This window comes from Centropristis striata, chromosome 13, assembly GCF_030273125.1.
Source record: "Centropristis striata isolate RG_2023a ecotype Rhode Island chromosome 13, C.striata_1.0, whole genome shotgun sequence".
Taxonomy (NCBI): domain Eukaryota; kingdom Metazoa; phylum Chordata; class Actinopteri; order Perciformes; family Serranidae; genus Centropristis; species Centropristis striata.
The window spans coordinates 37,819,663-37,841,365 of NC_081529.1; the positions used below are offsets into that span (position 1 = coordinate 37,819,663).

Sequence of the window (21,703 nt, forward strand, 5' to 3'; positions counted from 1 at the left end):
TTATGTGTGTTTTTGTGTGTTTTTATGTGTTTTTCTCGTTTTTTGTGTGTTTTTCTGTGTGTTTTTCGTCATTTTTTGTTTGTTTTTGTGTGTTTTTTTACGTGTGTTTTATGTGTGTTCTTGTGTGTGTTTTTGTGTGTTCTTGTGTGTGTTTTTGTGTGTTCTTGTGTGTGTTTTTGTGTGTTCTTGTGTGTGTTTTTGCGTGTTCTTGTGTGTGTTTTTGCGTGTTCTTGTGTGTGTTTTTGTGTGTTCTTGTGTGTGTTTTTGTGTGTTCTTGTGTGTGTTTTTGCGTGTTCTTGTGTGTGTTTTTGCGTGTTCTTGTGTGTGTTTTTGTGTGTTCTTGTGTGTGTTTTTGAGTGTTCTTGTGTGTGTTTTTGTGTGTTCTTGTGTGTGTTTTTGCGTGTTCTTGTGTGTGTTTTTGTGTGTTCTTGTGTGTGTTTTTGTGTGTTCTTGTGTGTGTTTTTGTGTGTTCTTGTGTGTGTTTTTGCGTGTTCTTGTGTGTGTTTTATGTGTGTTCTTGTGTGTGTTTTTGTGTGTTCTTGTGTGTGTTTTTGCGTCTTCTTGTGTGTGTTCTATGTCACCTCCATTCATTCTTTGGAGCAGTTTGTCAGAGAGATCATCTCTGTGCTTCAGTGAAACCTTCAGTGGATCCTCCTTTACAATGAAACCGTAACTTTTACAGTTTGACATGAGCAGAAATGGATTCAGCAGATAAACACCAGAGGAAGAACCAGGAGAAGAACCAGAGGAAGAACCAGGAGAAGAACCAGGAGAAGAACCAGAGGAAGAACCAGGAGAAGAACCAGGAGAAGAACCAGAGGAAGAACCAGGAGAAGACTCCAGTCTGTCCATGATAGAAGCTCTGGAGTCTCAGTGAGATAAAGCTCCACTTTAGATCCTCTGGCTGACACAAACTGACAGAAACTGACCAATATGTGGCGTTGGGGATGTGAACCATGATGGATGCAGCGTTATGAGCCTCCTGCTCCAGCCTCCACTGGTTGCTTCTCCCGTCCAGCTTCACCTCAGGATTATTATTATTTGGGTCAAATTGTTCTTTGCCACTTTACCACAATAAAACTCAAACAAACGATCTGGGTGAAGTTGCATGTGGCACACTTTTTTGTCTCAGTTTGCTGAGCAAGTAAAACAGGAAGTAAACCAGCAGTGAAGTCGGTAACTGATGGAGGTTAAAGCCAGCGCCATGCCGGGGGGGGGGGGGGGGGGGGTGACAGGGTCATGAATAATCACAAGCATGTGGTGTTGTCAGGTTAAAGAACGCTTCATCTGTAATACGAGACAATTAGTAACTGAACCCAGGACAGGTTGTCAAAATAAAATGCTTGCTGCTGTCTGAATCCTCCTTCCTGATTGGCCAGGAGGAGTGACACTAGGCAGGATGTGAACTGCTCTCTTTTCCTTTCTTCAAATTACGGTGCGTTCAGACCGGACGCGTAGCGAATATTTCGCGCGACAAGATTACATACAAAGTCAATGCAAACACGCGAATAGACGCGAATTTTTGCCGGCGGCGCGAATCGCGGGTTTCGCGTGACGCGAATGCCGCGATTGGCGCGAATGAAACAACGCGAATTCGCGTGAGTTCAATAAACTTTGGCGAAATATTGGCGTGACGCTGTGTCGGGACAGCCTATCAGCGTTGAGATTCTGGACGACAGTGTCCGAGATACATACATGAGAGAGAGGAGAAAAGAGGCAGGAAGGAGGAGTGGGTCGGCAGGAGGGAAAAAGGTGGAAGTACTCTGCGGTCCTCTCTCCGTGCTGAGTGCGCCTCCGGATGATGTCACTCACCCAGACACCACGGCGTGTTTTCCGACGGATCTCGGACTTCCAGAGCAGGTACAGGGACGCTATGCTTGTCATGGTTGATGACAGAATGAAATGGAGGTCTCTTGGGCGAAAATTCGCGAGTTATTTACTCGCACGAGTAAATTCAACTACTCGCGCGAGTAATGCGACGCGAAACTTCGCTACGCGTCCGGTCTGAACACACGGTCAGAGATGTTCCCATACCATTTCCCTCCCGATGCTGATCCTGATTCTTGTGCTGTGGGTACCGAGTACCGATCTGATACCAGTATGTCATAAAAAATATATCATCCTCCACCTGCATGACTGTGATATGATTATCTTTGTGGTTATTGTGCTCATTAAGCAGCGAAATCCCACGTTTTTGACAACAGAAAGGTTGGTCATCCAAGACGATGATGGGGGACCCAAACATGGGTCTCACGCCACTATTCCATCTGAATCACTTCATATTTTAGAGAATTATTGTAAAGGAGAATAAGGGTTCTTCTATGTTTTATTTAAGGCTCTTATTTTGACAGTCTTCTTGTAAACTCTGTGGTGGATTCTGCCAACACATCCATGTGCTCTTATTTTGAAAGCTACATGTGTTTGCTTTTATTTTGAAGGCGGGTCTAACACGTTCTTACCGTAACGCCGTATGGTGTGTTATATTTACTCTCAAAGTCAGAACTTGGAGCTCAGAACAACGTAGAAAATTCTGACATTGGTGTAGACCCTGAACGCACCATCAGCCTCTAATGGACTCTCTATGTGCTGCAATAATCTAACTAACGGAACATTAATCCTGTTTGTTGCTGTAAGTGGGGGAACTGGGACTCCAGGACTCTGATGCAGCATTTTCTGCAGTATGGGAGATACTGGTTCCAGAACTGGAACAACTGTACTTCAAATACTATTATTTCTTATTTCAAACTATTTTTTCCACATCTCAAGCCTCTCATTCATGCACACAGAACAGGTTCAGACGCTTTCGTCTCTGGATGTGGATATAAAACATGTTGCGTGACCTAGTGTCCATTTGAAGCACAAGGAGGATTTCCATCTATCTGTTGTTGGTGGTCTGGTCCAGCCAGATCCTAACCCTAACCCCAAGACCATCTAGAGGCCAGCGTCGAGTACAAACCAACAAAGAAACCCAGCCTCAGACAGAAGCCAGGAGGGAGAACAGCTAACCGAAGGTTCAAGTCATACAACTGGTCAGGTGGAACAACCCAGCAGGAAGAAGAGACGGCAGTTTAGATAATGAACTGATAAGATAGAAGAGAGCAAACAAAGATCACCAGATGGGACGCCTCCACTTATTAAAGGAGTCATAACCAACGTTATGTCAACAAACACTAGATAGTGAAGCAGGAGACACGAACAGCTTCTGTTCCTCTAAAAACTAAGATAAAAAGAGGAACACCTCTTTTAAACACAACTTAACACAACGGAGGTTAGATTAGGCTCCGTTTCCATGGTGACGGTGTGAACAGAAGACTAAAGTGGCGTCTCGTCTTCACTTTTTATTCTGGTTTATCGAGTGTTTCCAGGAGGAAATCTGCTGATACGGTGATCTAAAGTGTGTGAATGTGATTGTATGCAGCCAGGCGGCATCACTTAAAGCCATAAGAGCATCTTTGGCCATGTGGAAGTTTCCATCAGCTACTCCTTCCACAAAGTTCTCCTCCATCACTAGATCTCCCAGGTCTCGTTCACAGCCGTCTGGCTCCTCCCACCAATCGCTGCATCCAGAATGTGATGGAGGTAATTCCAGATCCTTCTCTGTTCACTAATACTATCTGTACATATCCTGGACATTTGGTGGAAAGACTCCTGTAAGTTTATTAGAGCTGCCAGAGCAGCTTGAAGGTCCCACCATGGAAATAATCCCACGTTTCTTTATTTCCTGTCCTGGAGCATGGATGTGACAAAAAAGACACAAATTATGACAAAAAAGATAAAATTATGACAAAAAAGATAAACTTATGACAAAAAAGACACAAATTATGACAAAAAAGACAAAATTATGACAAAAAAAGACAAAAAATATGACAAAATTATGACAAAAAATTATGACAAAAAAGACAAATTATGACAAAAAGACAAAATTATGACAAAAAAGATAAAATTATGACAAAAAAGATAAACTTATGACAAAAAAGACAAAATTATGACAAAAAAGACAAAATTATGACAAAAAAAGACAAAAAATATGACAAAATTATGACAAAAAATTATGACAAAAAAGACAAATTATGACAAAAAGACAAAATTATGACAAAAGATAAAATTATGAAAAAAAAACTAAATTGACAAAAAGACAAAATTATGAAAAAAAATTATGACAAAAAAGACAAAATTATGACAAAAAAGACAAAATTATGACAAAAAAAGATAAAATTATGAAAAAAAACAAAATTGACAAAAAGACAAAATTATGACAAAAAATTATGACAAAAAAGACAAAATTATGACAAAAAAGACAAAAAATTATGACAAAAAAGACACAAATTATGACAAAAAAGATAAAATTATGACAAAAAAGATAAACTTATGAAAAAAAAAAAAAATTGACAAAAAGACAAAATTATGACAAAAAATTATGACAAAAAAGACAAAAAAATATGACAAAAAAGACAAAATTATGACAAAAAAGACAAAAAATTATGACAAAAAAATATGACAAAAAAGACACAAATTATGAGAAAAAAGACAAAATTATGACAAAAAAGACACAAATTTCATTGGCCAAGAGACCGAAAATAGGTGTAAAAAACTACAAATACTACAGAACCACATATCCTCTTTCCTCTTTAATGGTAGAATAACAACAGGCCCATCAGGTTTTAATGGTAGAATAACAACAGGCCCAACAGGTTTTAATGGTAGAATAACAACAGGCCCAACAGGTTTTAATGGTAGAATAACAACAGGCCCAACAGGTTTTAATGGTAGAATAGCAACAGGCCCAACAGGTTTTAATGGTAGAATAACAACAGGCCCAACAGGTTTTAATGGTAGAATAACAACAGGCCCAACAGGTTTTAATGGTAGAATAACAACAGGCCCAACAGGTTTTAATGGTAGAATAACAACAGGCCCAACAGGTTTTAATGGTAGAATAGCAACAGGCCCAACAGGTTTTAATGGTAGAATAACAACAGGCCCAACAGGTTTTAATGGTAGAATAACAACAGGCCCAACAGGTTTTAATGGTAGAATAACAACAGGCCCAACAGGTCTTAATGGTAGAATAACAACAGGCCCAACAGGTTTTAATGGTAGAATAACAACAGGCCCAACAGGTTTTAATGGTAGAATAACAACAGGCCCAACAGGTTTTAATGGTAGAATAACAACAGGCCCAACAGGTTTTAATGGTAGAATAACAACAGGCCCAACAGGTTTTAATGGTAGAATAACAACAGGCCCAACAGGTCTTAATGGTAGAATGCGGTAATGTTTCCCGCCTTAAACTGGTTCAGAAACCCTGTTCCTGCTATGGATCCTAACAGGAAGCATCACCAACTGGGATTTGGATTTTAAACAAAAGGAATGAATGTGATGCAACAGCACATGACACATGTATTAATTATTCATGACCCTTGTGTTTCTTCCAAAGGCAACAACACATAATGAGTGGAGGCATTCCCTGAAGGACCTCAAAGAACATGCCTGAGGGGTCCACATCCTAAACAACCAGGAAGAAGTGAACAGTCCATCAGCCAATGGACACCCAGACACCGCTGGGCTGGTGTGAGTGAGAGACAATGGTCAGCAGTGACAGGAAGAGGAAGAGGAAGAGGAGGAGGAAGAGGAAGAGGGAGAGGAAGAGGGAGAGGAAGAGGGAGACAGGTTGGTCCCACCTACAATAGAGAGCATGAGGGAGCCCAGGACGTCCCGTAGCGAGGCCCCGGAGATGGGCGGGAGGGGAGCCACCAGGCCCTGGAACCAACCCACAGAGTCACTCTATTCATGTTCATAACCCACCTGCTACCTCACACACACACAATGCTACTCCACACTCAAACCACCATCTTCACGGTAAATGTGGCCAAACACAAGTTCATCCTACGTTTACCAGAGTCATAGTCAGCAAATATGGTTTAACCCTAAAAAGAGTGATGAACACCTTCACCACACACACACGTCACAGTTTACCTTCACTAACAACACATTCCTCCTTCCTCATGTGTCTTTGTCTAGTGTTGGAGGCTATTATTATTATTATTATTATTATTATTATTATTATTATTATTATTATTCCTCCTTCTTCATGTGTCTTTGTCTAGTGTTGGAGGCTATTATTATTATCATTATTATTATTATTATTTCTCCTTCCTCATGTGTCTTTGTCTAGTGTTGGAGGCTATTATTATTATTATTATTATTATTATTATTATTATTATTATTATTATTTCTCCTTCCTCATGTGTCTTTGTCTAGTGTTGGAGGCTATTATTATTATTATTATCATTATTATTATTATTATTTCTCCTTCCTCATGTGTCTTTGTCTAGTGTTGGAGGCTATTATTATTATTATTATTATTATTATTATTATCATTATTATTATTATTATTTCTCCTTCCTCATGTGTCTTTGTCTAGTGTTGGAGGCTATTATTATTATTATTATTATTATTACTATTATTATTATTTCTCCTTCCTCATGTGTCTTTGTCTAGTGTTGGAGGCTATTATTATTATTATTATTATTATTATTATTATTATTATTATTTCTCCTTCCTCATGTGTCTTTGTCTAGTGTTGGAGGCTATTATTATTATCATTATTATTATTATTATTTCTCCTTCCTCATGTGTCTTTGTCTAGTGTTGGAGGCTATTATTATTATTATTATTATTATTATTATTATTATTTCTCCTTCCTCATGTGTCTTTGTCTAGTGTTGGAGGCTATTATTATTATTATTATTATTATTATTATTATTATTATTATTATTTCTCCTTCCTCATGTGTCTTTGTCTAGTGTTGGAGGCTATTATTATTATTATTATTATTATTATTATTATTATTATTATTTCTTCTTCCTCATGTGTCTTTGTCTAGTGTTGGAGGCTATTATTAATATTATTAATATTATTATTATTATTATTATCTTTGTCTAGTGTTGGAGGCTATTATTAATATTATTATTATTATTATTTCTCCTTCCTCATGTGTCTTTGTCTAGTGTTGGAGGCTATTATTAATATTATTATTATTATTATTATTAATATTATCTTTGTCTAGTGTTGGAGGCTATTATTAATATTATTATTATTATTATTATTATCTTTGTCTAGTGTTTTTAAACCTTTATAATAACTCCTTTCTAGTGTCAGATTCTGGTCAACTTTTATTGTGTTATTAGACGTCTAGTAGGGTCGTTAAAAGTATCGATACTAAAAAAAGTATCGATACTAAAACGTTGTATCCGGATACGATACTCATTCTCAAAAGTATCGATACTAAAGTCGACCTGCAACCAAACAGCAACACACACAGCTGGAAATATTGTTCTAATTGTTGTTGTTTATTGTATTTATTTATGTTTTGCACTACGTCAGACCTGAAGCTTGTTATCATAGTTGCAGTTTCTTTTTGCAGAACTGTTTTTATTACAAATATTTAACCTCTGGTGGTTCTGTTCATTTTTACATGTTGCATTTTTCTTGTTAATAAAAATATTTCTGTTAAATTTTGGGGTCTTTGTTTTTATCCTCAAGGTCAGGTTTATTTCTAGAGCACCTTATATACAACCAAGGTTGACCAAAGTGCTTTACATAACTGAATCACAACAAAAAATCCAATCCAATACAAGATACATAATTGAACAACAATAAACTCACAAAAATAAAAGACAATTTAATCTAATGATATATGAGATGAGATGTACAGTAGAGCACACAGAAACAACTTTCTTCTCACGCAGGTTGGAAAGCCTGGGAGAAAAAATGAGTCTTAAGAGAAGATTTTAAATTGTCCAAAGTCTCTGACGAGCGGATATGCAGCGGTAAACTGTTCCACAGCTTCGCTGGTATCCAGTATTGAATATTTTCCTGAGTATGGTATGGAGCTGAACATGTTAGTATGGTAACAACCAAGGTTAGAATAGTTCGGGATTTTTCATCAGTTTTAGTTTTAATTTCGTTGTGAATTTTTGTTTTCAAATTCAGTTAGTTTTAGTTAGTTTTTAGAGTGAGTTTGCTAGTTTTAGTTTAGTTTTATAGTTTTTAAAAAATGCTTAGTTTTAGTTTAGTTTTATTAGTTTTAGTGTTAGTTTTAGTTTTTTTGTAATGGTCTATGTGTTGGTGCCAGATTCAAAGAGGTCATAATAAATGTTTCCTTCATTTCCTTTGGTTTATCATCTCAGCCCCAATAAGGTTATTAACTCTTACAGTTCTGGTGTTTTGAATTTTGGTTCTAGTGTAAACATCCCAGTCTCAGTAAACATATTCACCATGTGTTGCATGTTCCAATAGAAACACTGAATTATGAATGAAAAAAGTTGACAAACACGAAAACTAAGGACATTTTCACTATAATTTTAGTTAGTTTTAGTTAGTTTTGTAACCACAAAATACAGTTTTAGTTAGTTATCGTTTTTTTAAAAACTCTAGTTTTTATTTTTATTTCAGTTAACGAAAATGTTTTTTTCAATTCTAGTTTTGGTTATTTGGTTAGTTTTGGTTAACTATAATAACTGTGTTAACAACCCTAACATGTAATACTACAAGAACCAGCTGAGAAACCTTCCAGTAGAATGCTCCACTTCCTACCAGCTGCTGGGAGTTTGAGTCTCTTTGTGTAAGAAGTCAGACCTCCAACACTCTGATTGTTCATATGTATGATTATGTTGAATGCTTCTGATCCCAGACTCTCTGCCAGTCAACACGCTGTACAGAGACTGTGGTGTTAGCATCAACACATGTGGTGTTAGCATCAATTAGGGCTGGGCGATATAGCCCTAAAAGAATATCACCATATTTCAGGCTATTTTTGCGATAACGATATTCTTGACGATATTACGAAATACTTAAAAAGATATCGAAATGATGGGGTTTTTTTAGTCTGTATAAATAAATAAAAATCTAAAATGTAGTGTGAAGTGCAAATCTCAACAGTTGCCAAATTAAAAAAAAAAATTATGAGAAAATAATAAAAAATAACCATTTAGGGGTTCCGGGGGCATAATTTAATGACATTTTGTAAAGGAAAATAAAGGTTCTTGTATGTTTTATTTAAGGCATCTTATTTTGACAGTCTTCTTGTAAGTTCTGTGGTAGATTCTGTTAACACACTGTGCTCTTATTTTGAAAGCTGCATGTGTTTAGCGACAGAGAGTAAGTAGCTTTTTGTGATTAAAATGTAATTGTTAGCTATTGTTAGCCTTACGCCACTACATCAAGAAGTAGGAATGTTGCCAATATCATGATATGCATTTTTTTAACCATGAAAAAAATATACCGATATTATCATGAACGATACGATATGGCACACCCCTAGCATCAACACATGTGGTGTTAGCATCAACACATGTGGTGTTAGCATCAACACATGTGGTGTTAGCATCAACACATGTGGTGTTAGCACCATCACATGTGGTGTTAGCATCAACACATGTGGTGTTAGCATCAACACATGTGGTGTTAGCATCAACACATGTGGTGTTAGCATCAACACATGTGGTGTTAGCATCATCACATGTGGTGTTAGCATCAACACATGTCGTGTTAGCATCAACACTGCAGGAGTTGGTCTTTCCTTTCACTCTGTGTGTTCTCAGAGAATCTCTTCACGTCTTATTAAGATAATAATAATAATAATAACATAGAAGACCTACCGATGTTCTGATGGAGGCCACAGCTTTCAGCTTCTGCAGGAGTTTCTGGCTCTGAAGAGGAGAGAGACCAAAGTGAAATGACCGACTTCCATATTAGAAAAAAAAAAAAAGAATATGACGTTGATGCCTAAGTTATGGGCTGAAATATGAGCCACCAGAAACTGAATCTGAATGATTTATATTTGAATTTTCAACTGCTTAACTTGAATTATTGCATTAAAATCAGAATTTGAATCAAATCATTTGAATTTGTATTGTTCAATTTGAACCATTGCATTGAAAAACTCAATCTGAATTGTAATTTGAAATTGAATTCATTAGTTTTTATTATTATTAGGGCCTCGGGGCAATCTCCCCAGCACTGGTCCCATCCAGCAATATCTGTAGGGACCAGTGCTGCACTACTGTTATACTGTGGATTTCTTCTTCTTCCTCTTCCGGACGCAATTTCGTCCCGCTACTAGTCCTACAACTTGAAGAGTTGCAGGACAAATTATATATCAAAACGTGCGGTTTGATCGGGATCGGTGTGCTATTACTTTTCTCTACTAAATATGAATTTTTCGCGACGCAAGTCGCGAAAAACTGCCCAAAATTTTGCATTGAAATGAATGGGACGGCCGAAAGAAAATGAGCAAAAAAGAACATTAGTTGAAGATTTTCAGACGTCTACTTCTCCGGCATAATTTCACCTAGAGACTCCATTTAAACTTTAAACAGTAGACACAAGTCTTGTGTATCGGTGTATTAATCCACGTTTCGATAGGTCATATAGTTTTTTATCAATCCCTGTTCAATGACCATGATCATTTTTGGAGAAATTCTGAGATTATAATGGGTGTGTATTGCACGGAATGTTCGTGTCACAGTGTGTGACATCATCGCCAGAGTGTAGAGGGAGAGAAAAAACTGTCAAAAAATAAATTTGAAAACTGCGCTCCAGGCCGCAAATTCCACTCTACAGAAATAATTTATACATAGAAACGTAGGAAAATTAGTCTTCTCCCTCACAATCCTCTGGTAAAGCTGTCAGAGTTATAGTTTGGGCGTAGGACGCACAGATGATCCACCAACACCACCAACAGCCTCATTGGCTCCCATATTAAAAACGCAGGAAGATTTCTGAGCTGTCTGACATTTAACTGTTTTTTTAGATCGCTCTAACAAAGCTATTTTTTAATTTTTCTTCACAAAAATCATATGTAGACGTTCAGGAAGAACTCAGGACGCTCAAAGTGAAGTCGGATCAATGATAGGTATTATGGTTTTGCCAAAAATGCTTTCTGTTCGAGGCCAGAAATTCCAGTCTGTCCACCTCTGCTGTCACTCTTTCATTAACAGGTGTCAGTTAATTCAGTTGATTGCTTTGATCTTTGATGTGATTACAGTTACAGATACACACACACACACACATGCATACACATGCTTCAAACACGCGCGCGCGCGCGCACACACACACAGGTAACTTTATGCGATTTTCACTACACACACACATTTTGAGGTTAAAGGGCATAGTTATAAATCTCTGAAGAGTCTCATCATAGTGTACACACACCGGCAGTAGCCCCCGTGGCCCTTTCAGAATTTCCCCAGAGGAAATTTTCTAGTTTTATTTATTATTGGCCAAAGAGGCGCAATGGAATTGAATTTTGCGACCAGAATGTTCAGTTCCAAACTAATAAATTCAATTTCAAATTATAATTCAAATTCAGTTTTTCAATGCAGTGATTCATATTGAACAATACAAATTCAATTTATGTGATTCAAATTCAGTTTTTTAATGCAATTATTCAAGTTAAGCAGTTCAAATTAAAATATAAATCATTCAGATTCAGTTTCTGGCGGCTCATGTTTCAGCCCATAACACATCATCCCACAAGATGTTTTAATATTTATTTAAAATAATGTAAAGAAAAAGTTTATTGTAATACACTACCGGTCAAAAGTTTTAGAACACCCCAATTTTTGAAATTCAAGCAGTTCAAGTCAAATGAACAGCTTGAAAGGGTCCAAAGGTAAGTGGTGAACTGCCAGAGGTAAATAAAAAAAGGTAAGCTTAACCAAAACTGGAAAATAATGTACATTTCAGAATTATACAAGTAGGCCTTTTTCAGGGAACAAGAAATGGGTTAACAACTTAACTCTATGGAGTCTTGGGCTATTTTGTCCATTTTTGAATTCTTTTCATGTCTTTGTAAGTCATTTTGTGTCTTTTTTTTGGTCATTTTGTGTCTTTTTTTAGTCATTTTGTGTCTTTTTTTGGTCATTTTGTGTCTTTTGGTGTCTTTTTTGTCATTTTGTGTCTTTTTTTGGCCATTTTGTGTCTTTTGGGGTCTTTTTTTGTCATTTTGTGTCTTTTTTGGTCATTTTGTGTCTTTTTTTAGTCATTGTGTGTCTTTTGGTGTCTTTTTTTGTCATTTTGTGTCTTTTTTGTGTCATTTTGTGTCTTTTTTTAGTCATTTAGTGTCTTTTGGTGTCTTTTTTTGTCATTTTGTGTCTTTTTTTGGTCATTTTGTGTCTTTTTTGGTCATTTTGTGTCTTTTTATGGTCATTTTGTGTCTTTTTTGGTCATTTTGTGTCTTTTTTTGGTCATTTTGTGTCTTTTTTTGGTCATTTTGTGTATGTTTTTTGGTCATTTTTCACTTTCAAAACACTATCATGCTCAATAAAGAATTTTAAATGTTGCAAATGTGCATTAATTTCAGAGTACACTGAGACATTAAACTGCATCATTTTCAATTCATTTCTGTAAAAGTTGGTGTGTTGTAAACCTTTTGACCAGTAGTGTGTGTGTAGTATCCATGGAGATGAATGGAGGAGCTCACCAGGTGGGAGGCGTGTCTGATCTTGTGGATGATCCCGTTGTGACCGAGGTACTGCAGCGACAGCCAGAGAGGAAGAGCTCTCAGCTTGGCCACCGGCTGGCTGCACGTCAGACCTGCTGCCAGAGACTGGGACAAACATTACAGGGACAAACATTACAGGGACCCTGAGAGAGTCGCCATGGACACCTCAACACAATCTGACTCATTGAAATGAAATTCAGAGCTAATCTGAAGTCTAAAAGGCAGCTATTGAAGGAAAACTTGGCCGTTTGTGAGCAGAAAAATGACATTTCATCCAGGCGGCAACCTCCGGGTCTGAGCGGGAGGAAACCAGGAAGTGACTCAAGCTGCATTCTCCCAAAGACTCCAGCAGGGGGCGCTAAGTGTGGCTGCAGAAGCATTTAGGTCCATTCATTTCAATACAAAATGAGAAAACTTGTCACTTGATTTATTCCCTCAGAAATGTTTTCAGGACAACACTATGGTCTCAATCACTAGTAAAACATCTGATGTTAATAGTGTAAATCAGCTGTTCTCAACCTTGGGGTCCCGACCCCAATTGGGGTCGCGAGATGATTTCTGGGGGTCGCCAAATCATTTTGGAAGTCAGCTCTGTCTCCACTGTGTTAAAGTGTTCATGTGTTTTAGTCTTTTTGGTCAATTAATGCCTTTTTTTGGTCATTTTGTGTCTTCTTTGATCATTTTGTGGTCAATTTGTGTCTTTTTTGGTCATTTTGTCTCCTTTCTTTGGTAATTTTGTGTCTTTTTTCGTCATTTTGTGTCTTTTTTGGTAATTTTGTGTCTTTTTGGTCATTTTGTTTCCTTTTTTTGGTAATTTTGTGTCTTTTTTTGTCATTTTGTGTCTTTTTGTGTAATTTTGTGTCTTTTTTGGTGTTTTTACATTGTTGTTTTTTTATGTCTCCTGGGTGAAAGTCCTGGGTTTGTTTGTTCTGGAAGAGTTTCCACGGCAACGTGTCAATAAAGTTATATATAACGTTATATAGATATAAAAAAGGAGGTTTAGTGGTTTGGTCTCATAACTTTGATCCTTTGACTGTATTTTGACTTAATGACGTATTATCTGAAGGTTTTGTTCATTAAATGTCTTGTTCAGCGTTTGTTGGACTAACAGACACTCCAAGGAGTCGCTGCTCAGTTTACTGAGGTCATAACAACATTTAAACTAGCACCAGCTAATGCTAACAGCTAATGCTAACAGCTAATGCTAACATGAGTCAGTCAGGTTGAGGTGTAGAGAGGCTGGAGTCAGAGATCACCTCCTCCTCCTCTCCCCCTCCTCCTCCTCCTCCTCTCCTCCTCCTCCTCCTCCTCCCCCCCTCCTCCTCCTCAATACCATTTTGTGTATTTTTTTGGTCATTTTGTGTCTTTTTTTGTCATTTTGTGTCTTTTTTTTGTCATTTTGTGTCTTTTTTTGGTAATTTTGTGTCTTTTTTTGTCATTTTGTGTCCTTTTTTTGTCATTTTGTTGTCATTTTGTGGTCATTTTGTGTCTTTTTTTGTCATTTTGTGTCTTTTTTTAGTCATTTTGTGTCTTTTTTTTGTCATTTTGTGTCTTTTGTAGTCATTTTGTGTCTTTTTTTTAGTCATTTTGTGTCTTTTTTTAGTCATTTTGTGTCTTTCTTTTGTCTTTTTGGGTGATTTTGTGTCTTTTTGTCATTTATGGTCATTTTGTGTCTTTTTATAGTCATTTTGTGTCTTTTTTTAGTCATTTTGTGTCTTTTTTTTGTCATTTTGTGTCTTTTGTAGTCATTTTGTGTCTTTTTTTTGGTCATATTGTGTCTTTTTTTAGTCATTTTGTGTCTTTCTTTTTGGTCATTTTGTGTCTATGGTCTGATCCCCTTATCAGAAACAAGATGGAGACTAAGAGGAACGATGAACTGATGCTTCCAACAGGACACAAACCAACCAGACGTCACTATAAACAGTATTTAGATACAGACTATGATTTCATCGGCTCAGATCAGGACGAAGACAACAACCAGAAGTTGCCATGAAACTAGCAGAAACATGTCTTGTCTTGTCGTGTGGAATGAACAGTGTGAAATGATCAGAGCCTACCAGTGCTGGGTCTTCATGTCTGTAGAGGGTGACAGCAGTTACAGCAGGCAGTCCCAGCCACTGACCCGGGGTCAGCGTCATGCTGTCACTCCTGGTCGCTGCCTGGACACGTTACAACACGTAGAGGAATAAAAACATGACACAAGACAAAGTCAAGGTCAATGCTGTGGTCTGGGCGTCTGACTTCTACAACTACAATAAGGTGGGAAATGTACTGCCAAGATATCTCCTTAATGCCAGTAAAGGAGGACAAAATGCATCACAAAGTCTGAGCAAAGTTAATAAGAGGCAAATCAAGTAGATATCTTCCAAAGTTGGTCATAATAATACGCAATTCTCACTTTGTGCCACAGTTCAGAAAGGAAAGAACCCATATATTCATACCAAAAACACTGTATCTTTGGAAGATTCACACTTTAACTGTAACATAGACTGAAGCCTCCTCATAGAAGCTTCAGCTGAATTTTAAACAGCAAAACAACCACAGTGGCTGTTGTTCCTGATCACATACACTGAAATCGCTTTAAATAGGGATCTGTTTGAGGAAATGAGGAGGGTCTCACTCTCTGAAACGCCCCTAATCTGAATACGAGCCGTCCTAGCGGTCTTTTGTCTGGACTTTTTTAGTCCCTGTAGTAGAGCAGGGTCTTTATTCTCCCCTTAAACAGCCTGGTTGCTGATTGGATAGAACACTAAGCAGGATGTGACGTAGTACTGGACGCCACAACAACACGCGACATTTGTAAAAGCTGGTGAACAACTTAGCCACGTTGTTGCTATATTTAGCAACTTTTCAGACCCCCTTAGAGACTATTTTTCAAGAAAGCGACTGGAGACAAATCCAGAGACTTTTTCTGGTGTTAATGGAGACTTTTGGAGACTCGTTCTTACTCTTCTTAACGAGCCGCGGGGGCCGGAGGCTCTTCTTAACGAGCCGCGGGGGCTGGAGGCTCTTCTTAACGAGCCGCGGGGGCCGGAGGCTCTTCTTAACGAGCCGCGGGGGCCGGAGGCTCTTCTTAACGAGCCGCGGGGTCGGAGGCTCGTTACAGCAGGCAGGCAGTGTGTATGTGCTAACAGGCTAACAGTTAGCTCTGTAGCAGTACAGTGTGTATGTGCTAACAGGCTAACAGTTAGCTCTGTAGCAGTACAGTGTGAATGTGCTAACAGGCTAACAGTTAGCTCTGTAGCAGTACAGTGTGTATGTGCTAACAGGCTAACAGTTAGCTCTGTAGCAGTACAGTGTGTATGTGCTAACAGGCTAACAGTTAGCTCTGTAGCAGTACAGAGTGTATGTGCTACCAGGCTAACAGTTAGCTCTGTAGCAGTACAGAGTGTATGTGCTAACAGGCTAACAGTTAGCTCTGTAGCAGTACAGTGTGTATGTGCTAACAGGCTAACAGTTAGCTCTGTAGCAGTACAGTGTGTATGTGCTAACAGGCTAACAGTTAGCTCTGTAGCAGTACAGTGTGTATGTGCTAACAGGCTAACAGTTAGCTCTGTAGCAGTACAGTGTGTATGTGCTAACAGGCTAACAGTTAGCTCTGTAGCAGTACAGTGTGTATGTGCTAACAGGCTAACAGTTAGCTCTGTAGCAGTACAGTGTGTATGTGCTGCTGCTGCAGGAGGTGTTCACTTAGTGATCTCTGTTTGTTAACAACAAGCACCAGACACTCTGTGTACAGTTTGTGATGCTGTTAATTCATCATCACGATGTTTATGATCAGCGGAGACTCTGTGCATAATTAGCCATGCTGCTTTGTTTATGACCAGCTGCTGACGTTGTGAACAGTTAGCGACGGTGGCCTCAGTTGAGTCTCCGTGTTTAATCCGTCTCGTATGTGATCACGGTGGAAACTGTCGCTAAGACTTTAATTCTTTAATTAATGAACCACGGTGAAGAACAAGATGTATGTTGAATCACTATTCAGTATCAGTATTTATATCTTTCTGCAGCAGAAACCTTTTGGTTGTGGCTTTGAGTGGAAGATTTAAAATGAATTACCATGATAGCAGAGGTGACCTGACACAGGGCCAAGGTGGCCAGGTTCACCCTGAGGAAGACAACACCATCAAAACAGTTCATATTAAAGCATTGACATTCATTTAAACATTTATATTCAAACATTAGATTTCCAAAAGGTGATGCTGCACATTTATAAGAAAAATAATAATAATCAGAAAGTACCATTTCACTTTAGGACAGTGTTGGTAAATGCTCCAAGTGTGCCATATATATATTTGTATTTTAGGCCAAAACAAAAGAAAAGGCTACAATATGTGTTTAAGGGCTATGAGCTTCAGCTGCTCTGACAATTATAAAAATGGTGTGAAGAACATTAGTCACATTTAAGAGTGAATTCATGTTAAAAAATTAGTTGCACAATGCAAAAAAAAAAAAGGTGTTTAGTCTAAAAAGCAGATCAAACAGTAAATCTGAGGGAAATGATCCTGCTGCATGGACAGATAATTTACCTTGACAAGATTTATTACATTAAGATTATTAAATCTAGAAATAAGCATGTTGAACACTTAAGATAATAAATTAACTCTTAAAACCAGATAAATGATCTAACACTTCTAAATCTAAAGTTTTTTTTATCTTGGTAAGAACCAAATAATCATCAGGTCACTCTGCTCGGGCCAGTTCATCACTGCTGGCAGCTTTACTTTATCTGGTTTTAAGAGTTAATTTATTATTTTAAGTGTTCAACATGCTTATTTCTAGATTTAATAATCTTAATTTAATAAATCTTGTCAAGGTAAATTATCTGTCCATGCAGCAAGATCATTTCCCTCAGATTTACTGTTTGATCTGGTTTTTGGACACTCCTTTTTTACAGTGTATTAGTCACAACTGCATAAACATTTAAGAGTATTTCAATGAATTCATGTTAAAATGTGTTGCATACATTAAGCCCTTGTATTACAGACAGTAAGATAATTGCCTCACCCCTCCACATGGAGCCACATGCTGTACTGATCACACAGCTCCTTCAGACGACCCAGTTTGTCTGTATGTCCTGCTCCAGGGGTACCTGGGAGAAAAGAGTACAAAAAGTCTAATAAGCAACTGGTTTGATTTAAAATGTAGAACATTGTTAATGTAATGTGCCACCTGTGTAGACAGTAGGGCTGCACAATGATTCGAATTTTGATCGATTTTGTCCGCCACGATTAAATTAACCTGATTATCGGTGATATTTCCATTTTAAAATGCGTCTCTCCTGCAGATCTAATCAACACTTTCTACACCAGTAGTCCACCAACCACCAGGGGGCGGGGCCGTGTTTCTCCACTGAAAACAGCCTGGTTGCTGATTGGATGGAACGCTAAACACGATGTGACGTAGTACTGGACGCCACAACAACACGCAACATTTGTAAAAGCTGGTGAAGCAGTGTTGCCAACTTAGAAACTTTGTTGCTATATTTAGCGACTTTTCAGACCCCCTTAGAGACTATTTTTCAAGAAAGCGACTGGAGACAAATCCAGAGACTTTTTCTGGTGTTATTGGAGACTTTTGGAGACTCGTTCTTACTCTTCTTAACGAGCCGCGGGGGCCAGAGGCTCTTCTTAACGAGCCGCGGAGGCTCTTCTTAACGAGCCGATGGGGGCCAGAGGCTCTTCTTAACGAGCCGCGGGGTCTGTTTGTTTACAACAGGCACCAGACACTAAAAACTGTTCCTATTGTTTGTTTAAAAGTAGAGCAATAAAAATACAGATGTTTTCCCTAACACGATGAATAATCGTAATTATAACCGTGATTACAATATTGATCAAAATAATCGTGGTTATCATTTTGGGCATAATCGTGCAGCCCTGGTAGATAGTGAAAAGTAAACTGTGGTTTTCCTTCACCTGCGTTGGCGATCAACAGCAGAGGAAGCTTCCCAGCTTCTAGATCCTCTTTGATGAGTTTGTCCAACAGAGCAACATCCTAACAGACAAACAGGATCTGAGTCAATACGAACTAATATCAACTATCTGAATGTGTGTTTTGATTTGTTTCTTCTTTTGTATTGTCCTACCACTTGGTGTTGGGATCCAAAGACGGTGTTGCATGGGACGGTGCAGAGACTGGAGAGAGGCAGGCCGAGCTAAAGACAGACAGATATTAATATCATTTTATATCAAATGTTCTACTTTGTTGAGATTCAAGATGAGTGCCTCAGACCTGGGTGGCATCTTTTGTTTTTAAAGCCCCTTTGTGTAAAATTTGAATATTTCTAAAAACTCTGTGGTTGTTTTCTACAAACAAAACATAGCCACAGTTGAGGCATAATCTACGGTGGCCCTGAGAGCTCACAGCGCTGCAACGAGAGAAAACACATTAAATACACAAAACACAACAAACTGAGAAAACATCTTCATCAATCTGACAACACAAGAGCAGCATTTAGAAAACAAACACCACAACACAACAGAAGTGTTTCCAGAGGACACTTAAAAGTGACGCACACGTCTGGACACACTTGATATTATCACGTTATTTCAAGATAATTATAATTTCACGTTATACCGTTATAACGATCATATCGTGTTAACGTTAGCTGGTGATCGATAACATGCTAACGTTAGCTGGCGATCGATAGCATGCTAACGTTAGCGGCCAATCTATAGAATGTTAATGTTAGCGGCCGATCAATAGCATGTTAACATTAGCTGTGATCGATAGCATGTTAACGTTAGCCGGTGATCAATAACATGCTAACGTTAGCGGCCGACCGATAGCGTGCTAGCGTTAGCGGGACCAACTGGGTGCCGTTGAGAGAGACCAAACATGTATCATTCATTTATTTGATTTGTTTAACTGCAATTTATTTTTTTGTAAAAATAAATCAATGACAACAATGAGAGAAGGCAACAACAAATAACAACAAAAAAGAAAGCAATACAAGTGCCATTTTCTAGCACACACGCAAATGTGATTGATACGGGCTAGCGGGCTAATGCTAGCGGGCTAACGCTAGCGGGCAAAAAAAAGGGAAAATATCATTATCATGAAATAAAGTGATAATTTCGCTTTATAACATGAAATATCTTGAAATAACGTGATAATATCAAGCATGTCCAGAAGTGTGCGTCACTTTTAAGTGTCCTCTGGAAACACTTCTGTTGTGTTGTGGTCTTTGTTTTCTAAATGCTGCTCTTGTGTTGTCAGATTGATGAAGATGTTTTCTCAGTTTGTTGTGTTTTGTGTATTTAATGTGTTTTCTCTAGCTGCAGCGCTGTGAGCTCTCTATAATATTCACATCAAAGTTTCCCACCGAGGGTCCATAATCTTCATCATTATTGTGAGTGAGTGACATCGTTCCTACCTGGCTGCACAGGTGCTGGCCCAGTCCAGACCGGCCAGAGGCGCTCTGGTAGATGACGGGTTGTTTAGAGCTGAGGACTGCGTAGCCCTCAGAGGCATATTCTTCATAACGGGCGTTAATGACCAGCCGGCACACTTTGACCAGGCCGTCCCGGTCGTCCTCATGGAAGTAGGCCGACCCGTTGTCGTACCTGGGGAACATTATAGTATGAGGTCATTTAATTTTAAATCAAATTTGGATGAATGAGTCATTTTAGACCCATGTGTGTAAACTTGATGTAATAATACAAAACCAATTTTTCTTTATAAAGTATGAAAGGAAAAATGGATATAATGATCTGTTGTAATAAAAAAAAGATATTCAAATAATACTTGGACTATTCAATCATAAAATAAATTGATTTAAAAAGAATGCCCAAACTATAACTCTGACAGCTTTACCAGAGGATTGTGAGGGAGAAGACTAATTTTCCTACGTTTCTATGTATAAATTATTTCTGTAGAGTGGAATTTGCGGCCTGGAGCGCAGTTTTCAAATTTATTTTTTGACAGTTTCTTCTCTCCCTCTACACTCTGGTGATGATGTCACACACTGTGACACGAACATTCCGTGCAATACACACCCATTATAATCTCAGAATTTCTCCAAAAATGATCATGGTCATTGAACAGGGATTGATAAAAAACTATATGACCTATCGAAACGTGGATTAATACACCGATACACAAGACTTGTGTCTACTGTTTAAAGTTTAAATGGAGTCTCTAGGTGAAATTATGCCGGAGAAGTAGACGTTTAAAAATCTCCAATTATTGTTCTTTTTCGCTCATTTTTTTCCGGCCGTCCCATTCATTTCAATGCAAATTTGAATGTGTAGTATTTCGTCCTGAGGCCTACCTGAAGAGTCTGCAGAGCCACAGCGTGGTGTCAGACAGGATCCTGGTGGTCAGCTTCCTCAGCCTCTCTCTGTCCAACACGGAGATGAAGGCGGCCAGGCTGTGACCCAACAACGCCATGTGACCCTGTTCACCCACATTCTGCATCCTACTGGAAACACCACACAGCACCTTTATCATCCAACACACAGGGAGGGCTGATCCATCCATTACACCTCCATCATCCAGCACACAGGGAGGACTGATCCATACATTACACCTCCATCATCCAGCACACAGGGAGGACTGATCCATACACTACACCTCCATCATCCAGCACACAGGGAGGACTGATCCATCCATTACACCTCCATCATCCAGCACACAGGGAGGACTGATCCATACATTACACCTCCATCATCCAGCACACAGGGAGGACTGATCCATACATTACACCTCCATCATCCAGCACACAGGGAGGACTGATCCATACACTACACCTCCATCATCCAGCACACAGGGAGGACTGATCCATACATTACACCTCCATCATCCAACACACAGGGAGGACTGATCCATACATTACATTCGTAAGTACGTAAGTAAGTAAGTAAGTTCGTAAGTACGTTAGTAAGTAAGTTCGTAAGTTAGTAAGTAAGTAAGTAAGTAAGTAAGTAAGTAAGTAAGTAAGTAAGTAAGTAAGTTAGTAAGTAAGTTAGTAAGTAAGTAAGTAAGTAAGTAAGTAAGTAAGTAGGTAAGTTAGTAAGTAAGTAAGTTAGTAAGTAGGTAAGTAAGTAAGTAAGTTAGTAAGTAGGTAAGTAAGTAAGTAAGTTAGTAGGTAAGTAAGTAAGTAAGTAAGTTAGTAAGTAGGTAAGTAAGTAAGTAAGTAAGTTAGTAAGTAAGTTAGTAAGTAAGTAAGTAAGTTAGTAAGTAAGTAAGTAAGTA

At 38.3% G+C, this 21,703-nt stretch overlaps 1 protein-coding gene across 1 annotated transcript in view; it reads right to left on the reverse strand.

The window, feature by feature from the left end:
* Window positions 1-21,703, reverse strand: part of pdxdc1 (pyridoxal-dependent decarboxylase domain containing 1) — a 48,351-nt gene that overhangs the window by 15,555 nt on the left and 11,093 nt on the right. Inside the window, exons 5-13 of the mRNA XM_059347968.1 lie at window positions 20,781-20,930; window positions 19,884-20,073; window positions 18,594-18,662; window positions 18,424-18,502; window positions 17,516-17,600; window positions 16,568-16,616; window positions 14,566-14,667; window positions 12,488-12,613; window positions 9,663-9,713 (exon numbers count right to left, since the gene is read on the reverse strand). Of these exons, the coding sequence (XP_059203951.1) occupies window positions 9,663-9,713; window positions 12,488-12,613; window positions 14,566-14,667; window positions 16,568-16,616; window positions 17,516-17,600; window positions 18,424-18,502; window positions 18,594-18,662; window positions 19,884-20,073; window positions 20,781-20,930 (901 nt within the window). The remainder of the gene's footprint in view (window positions 1-9,662; window positions 9,714-12,487; window positions 12,614-14,565; window positions 14,668-16,567; window positions 16,617-17,515; window positions 17,601-18,423; window positions 18,503-18,593; window positions 18,663-19,883; window positions 20,074-20,780; window positions 20,931-21,703) is intronic.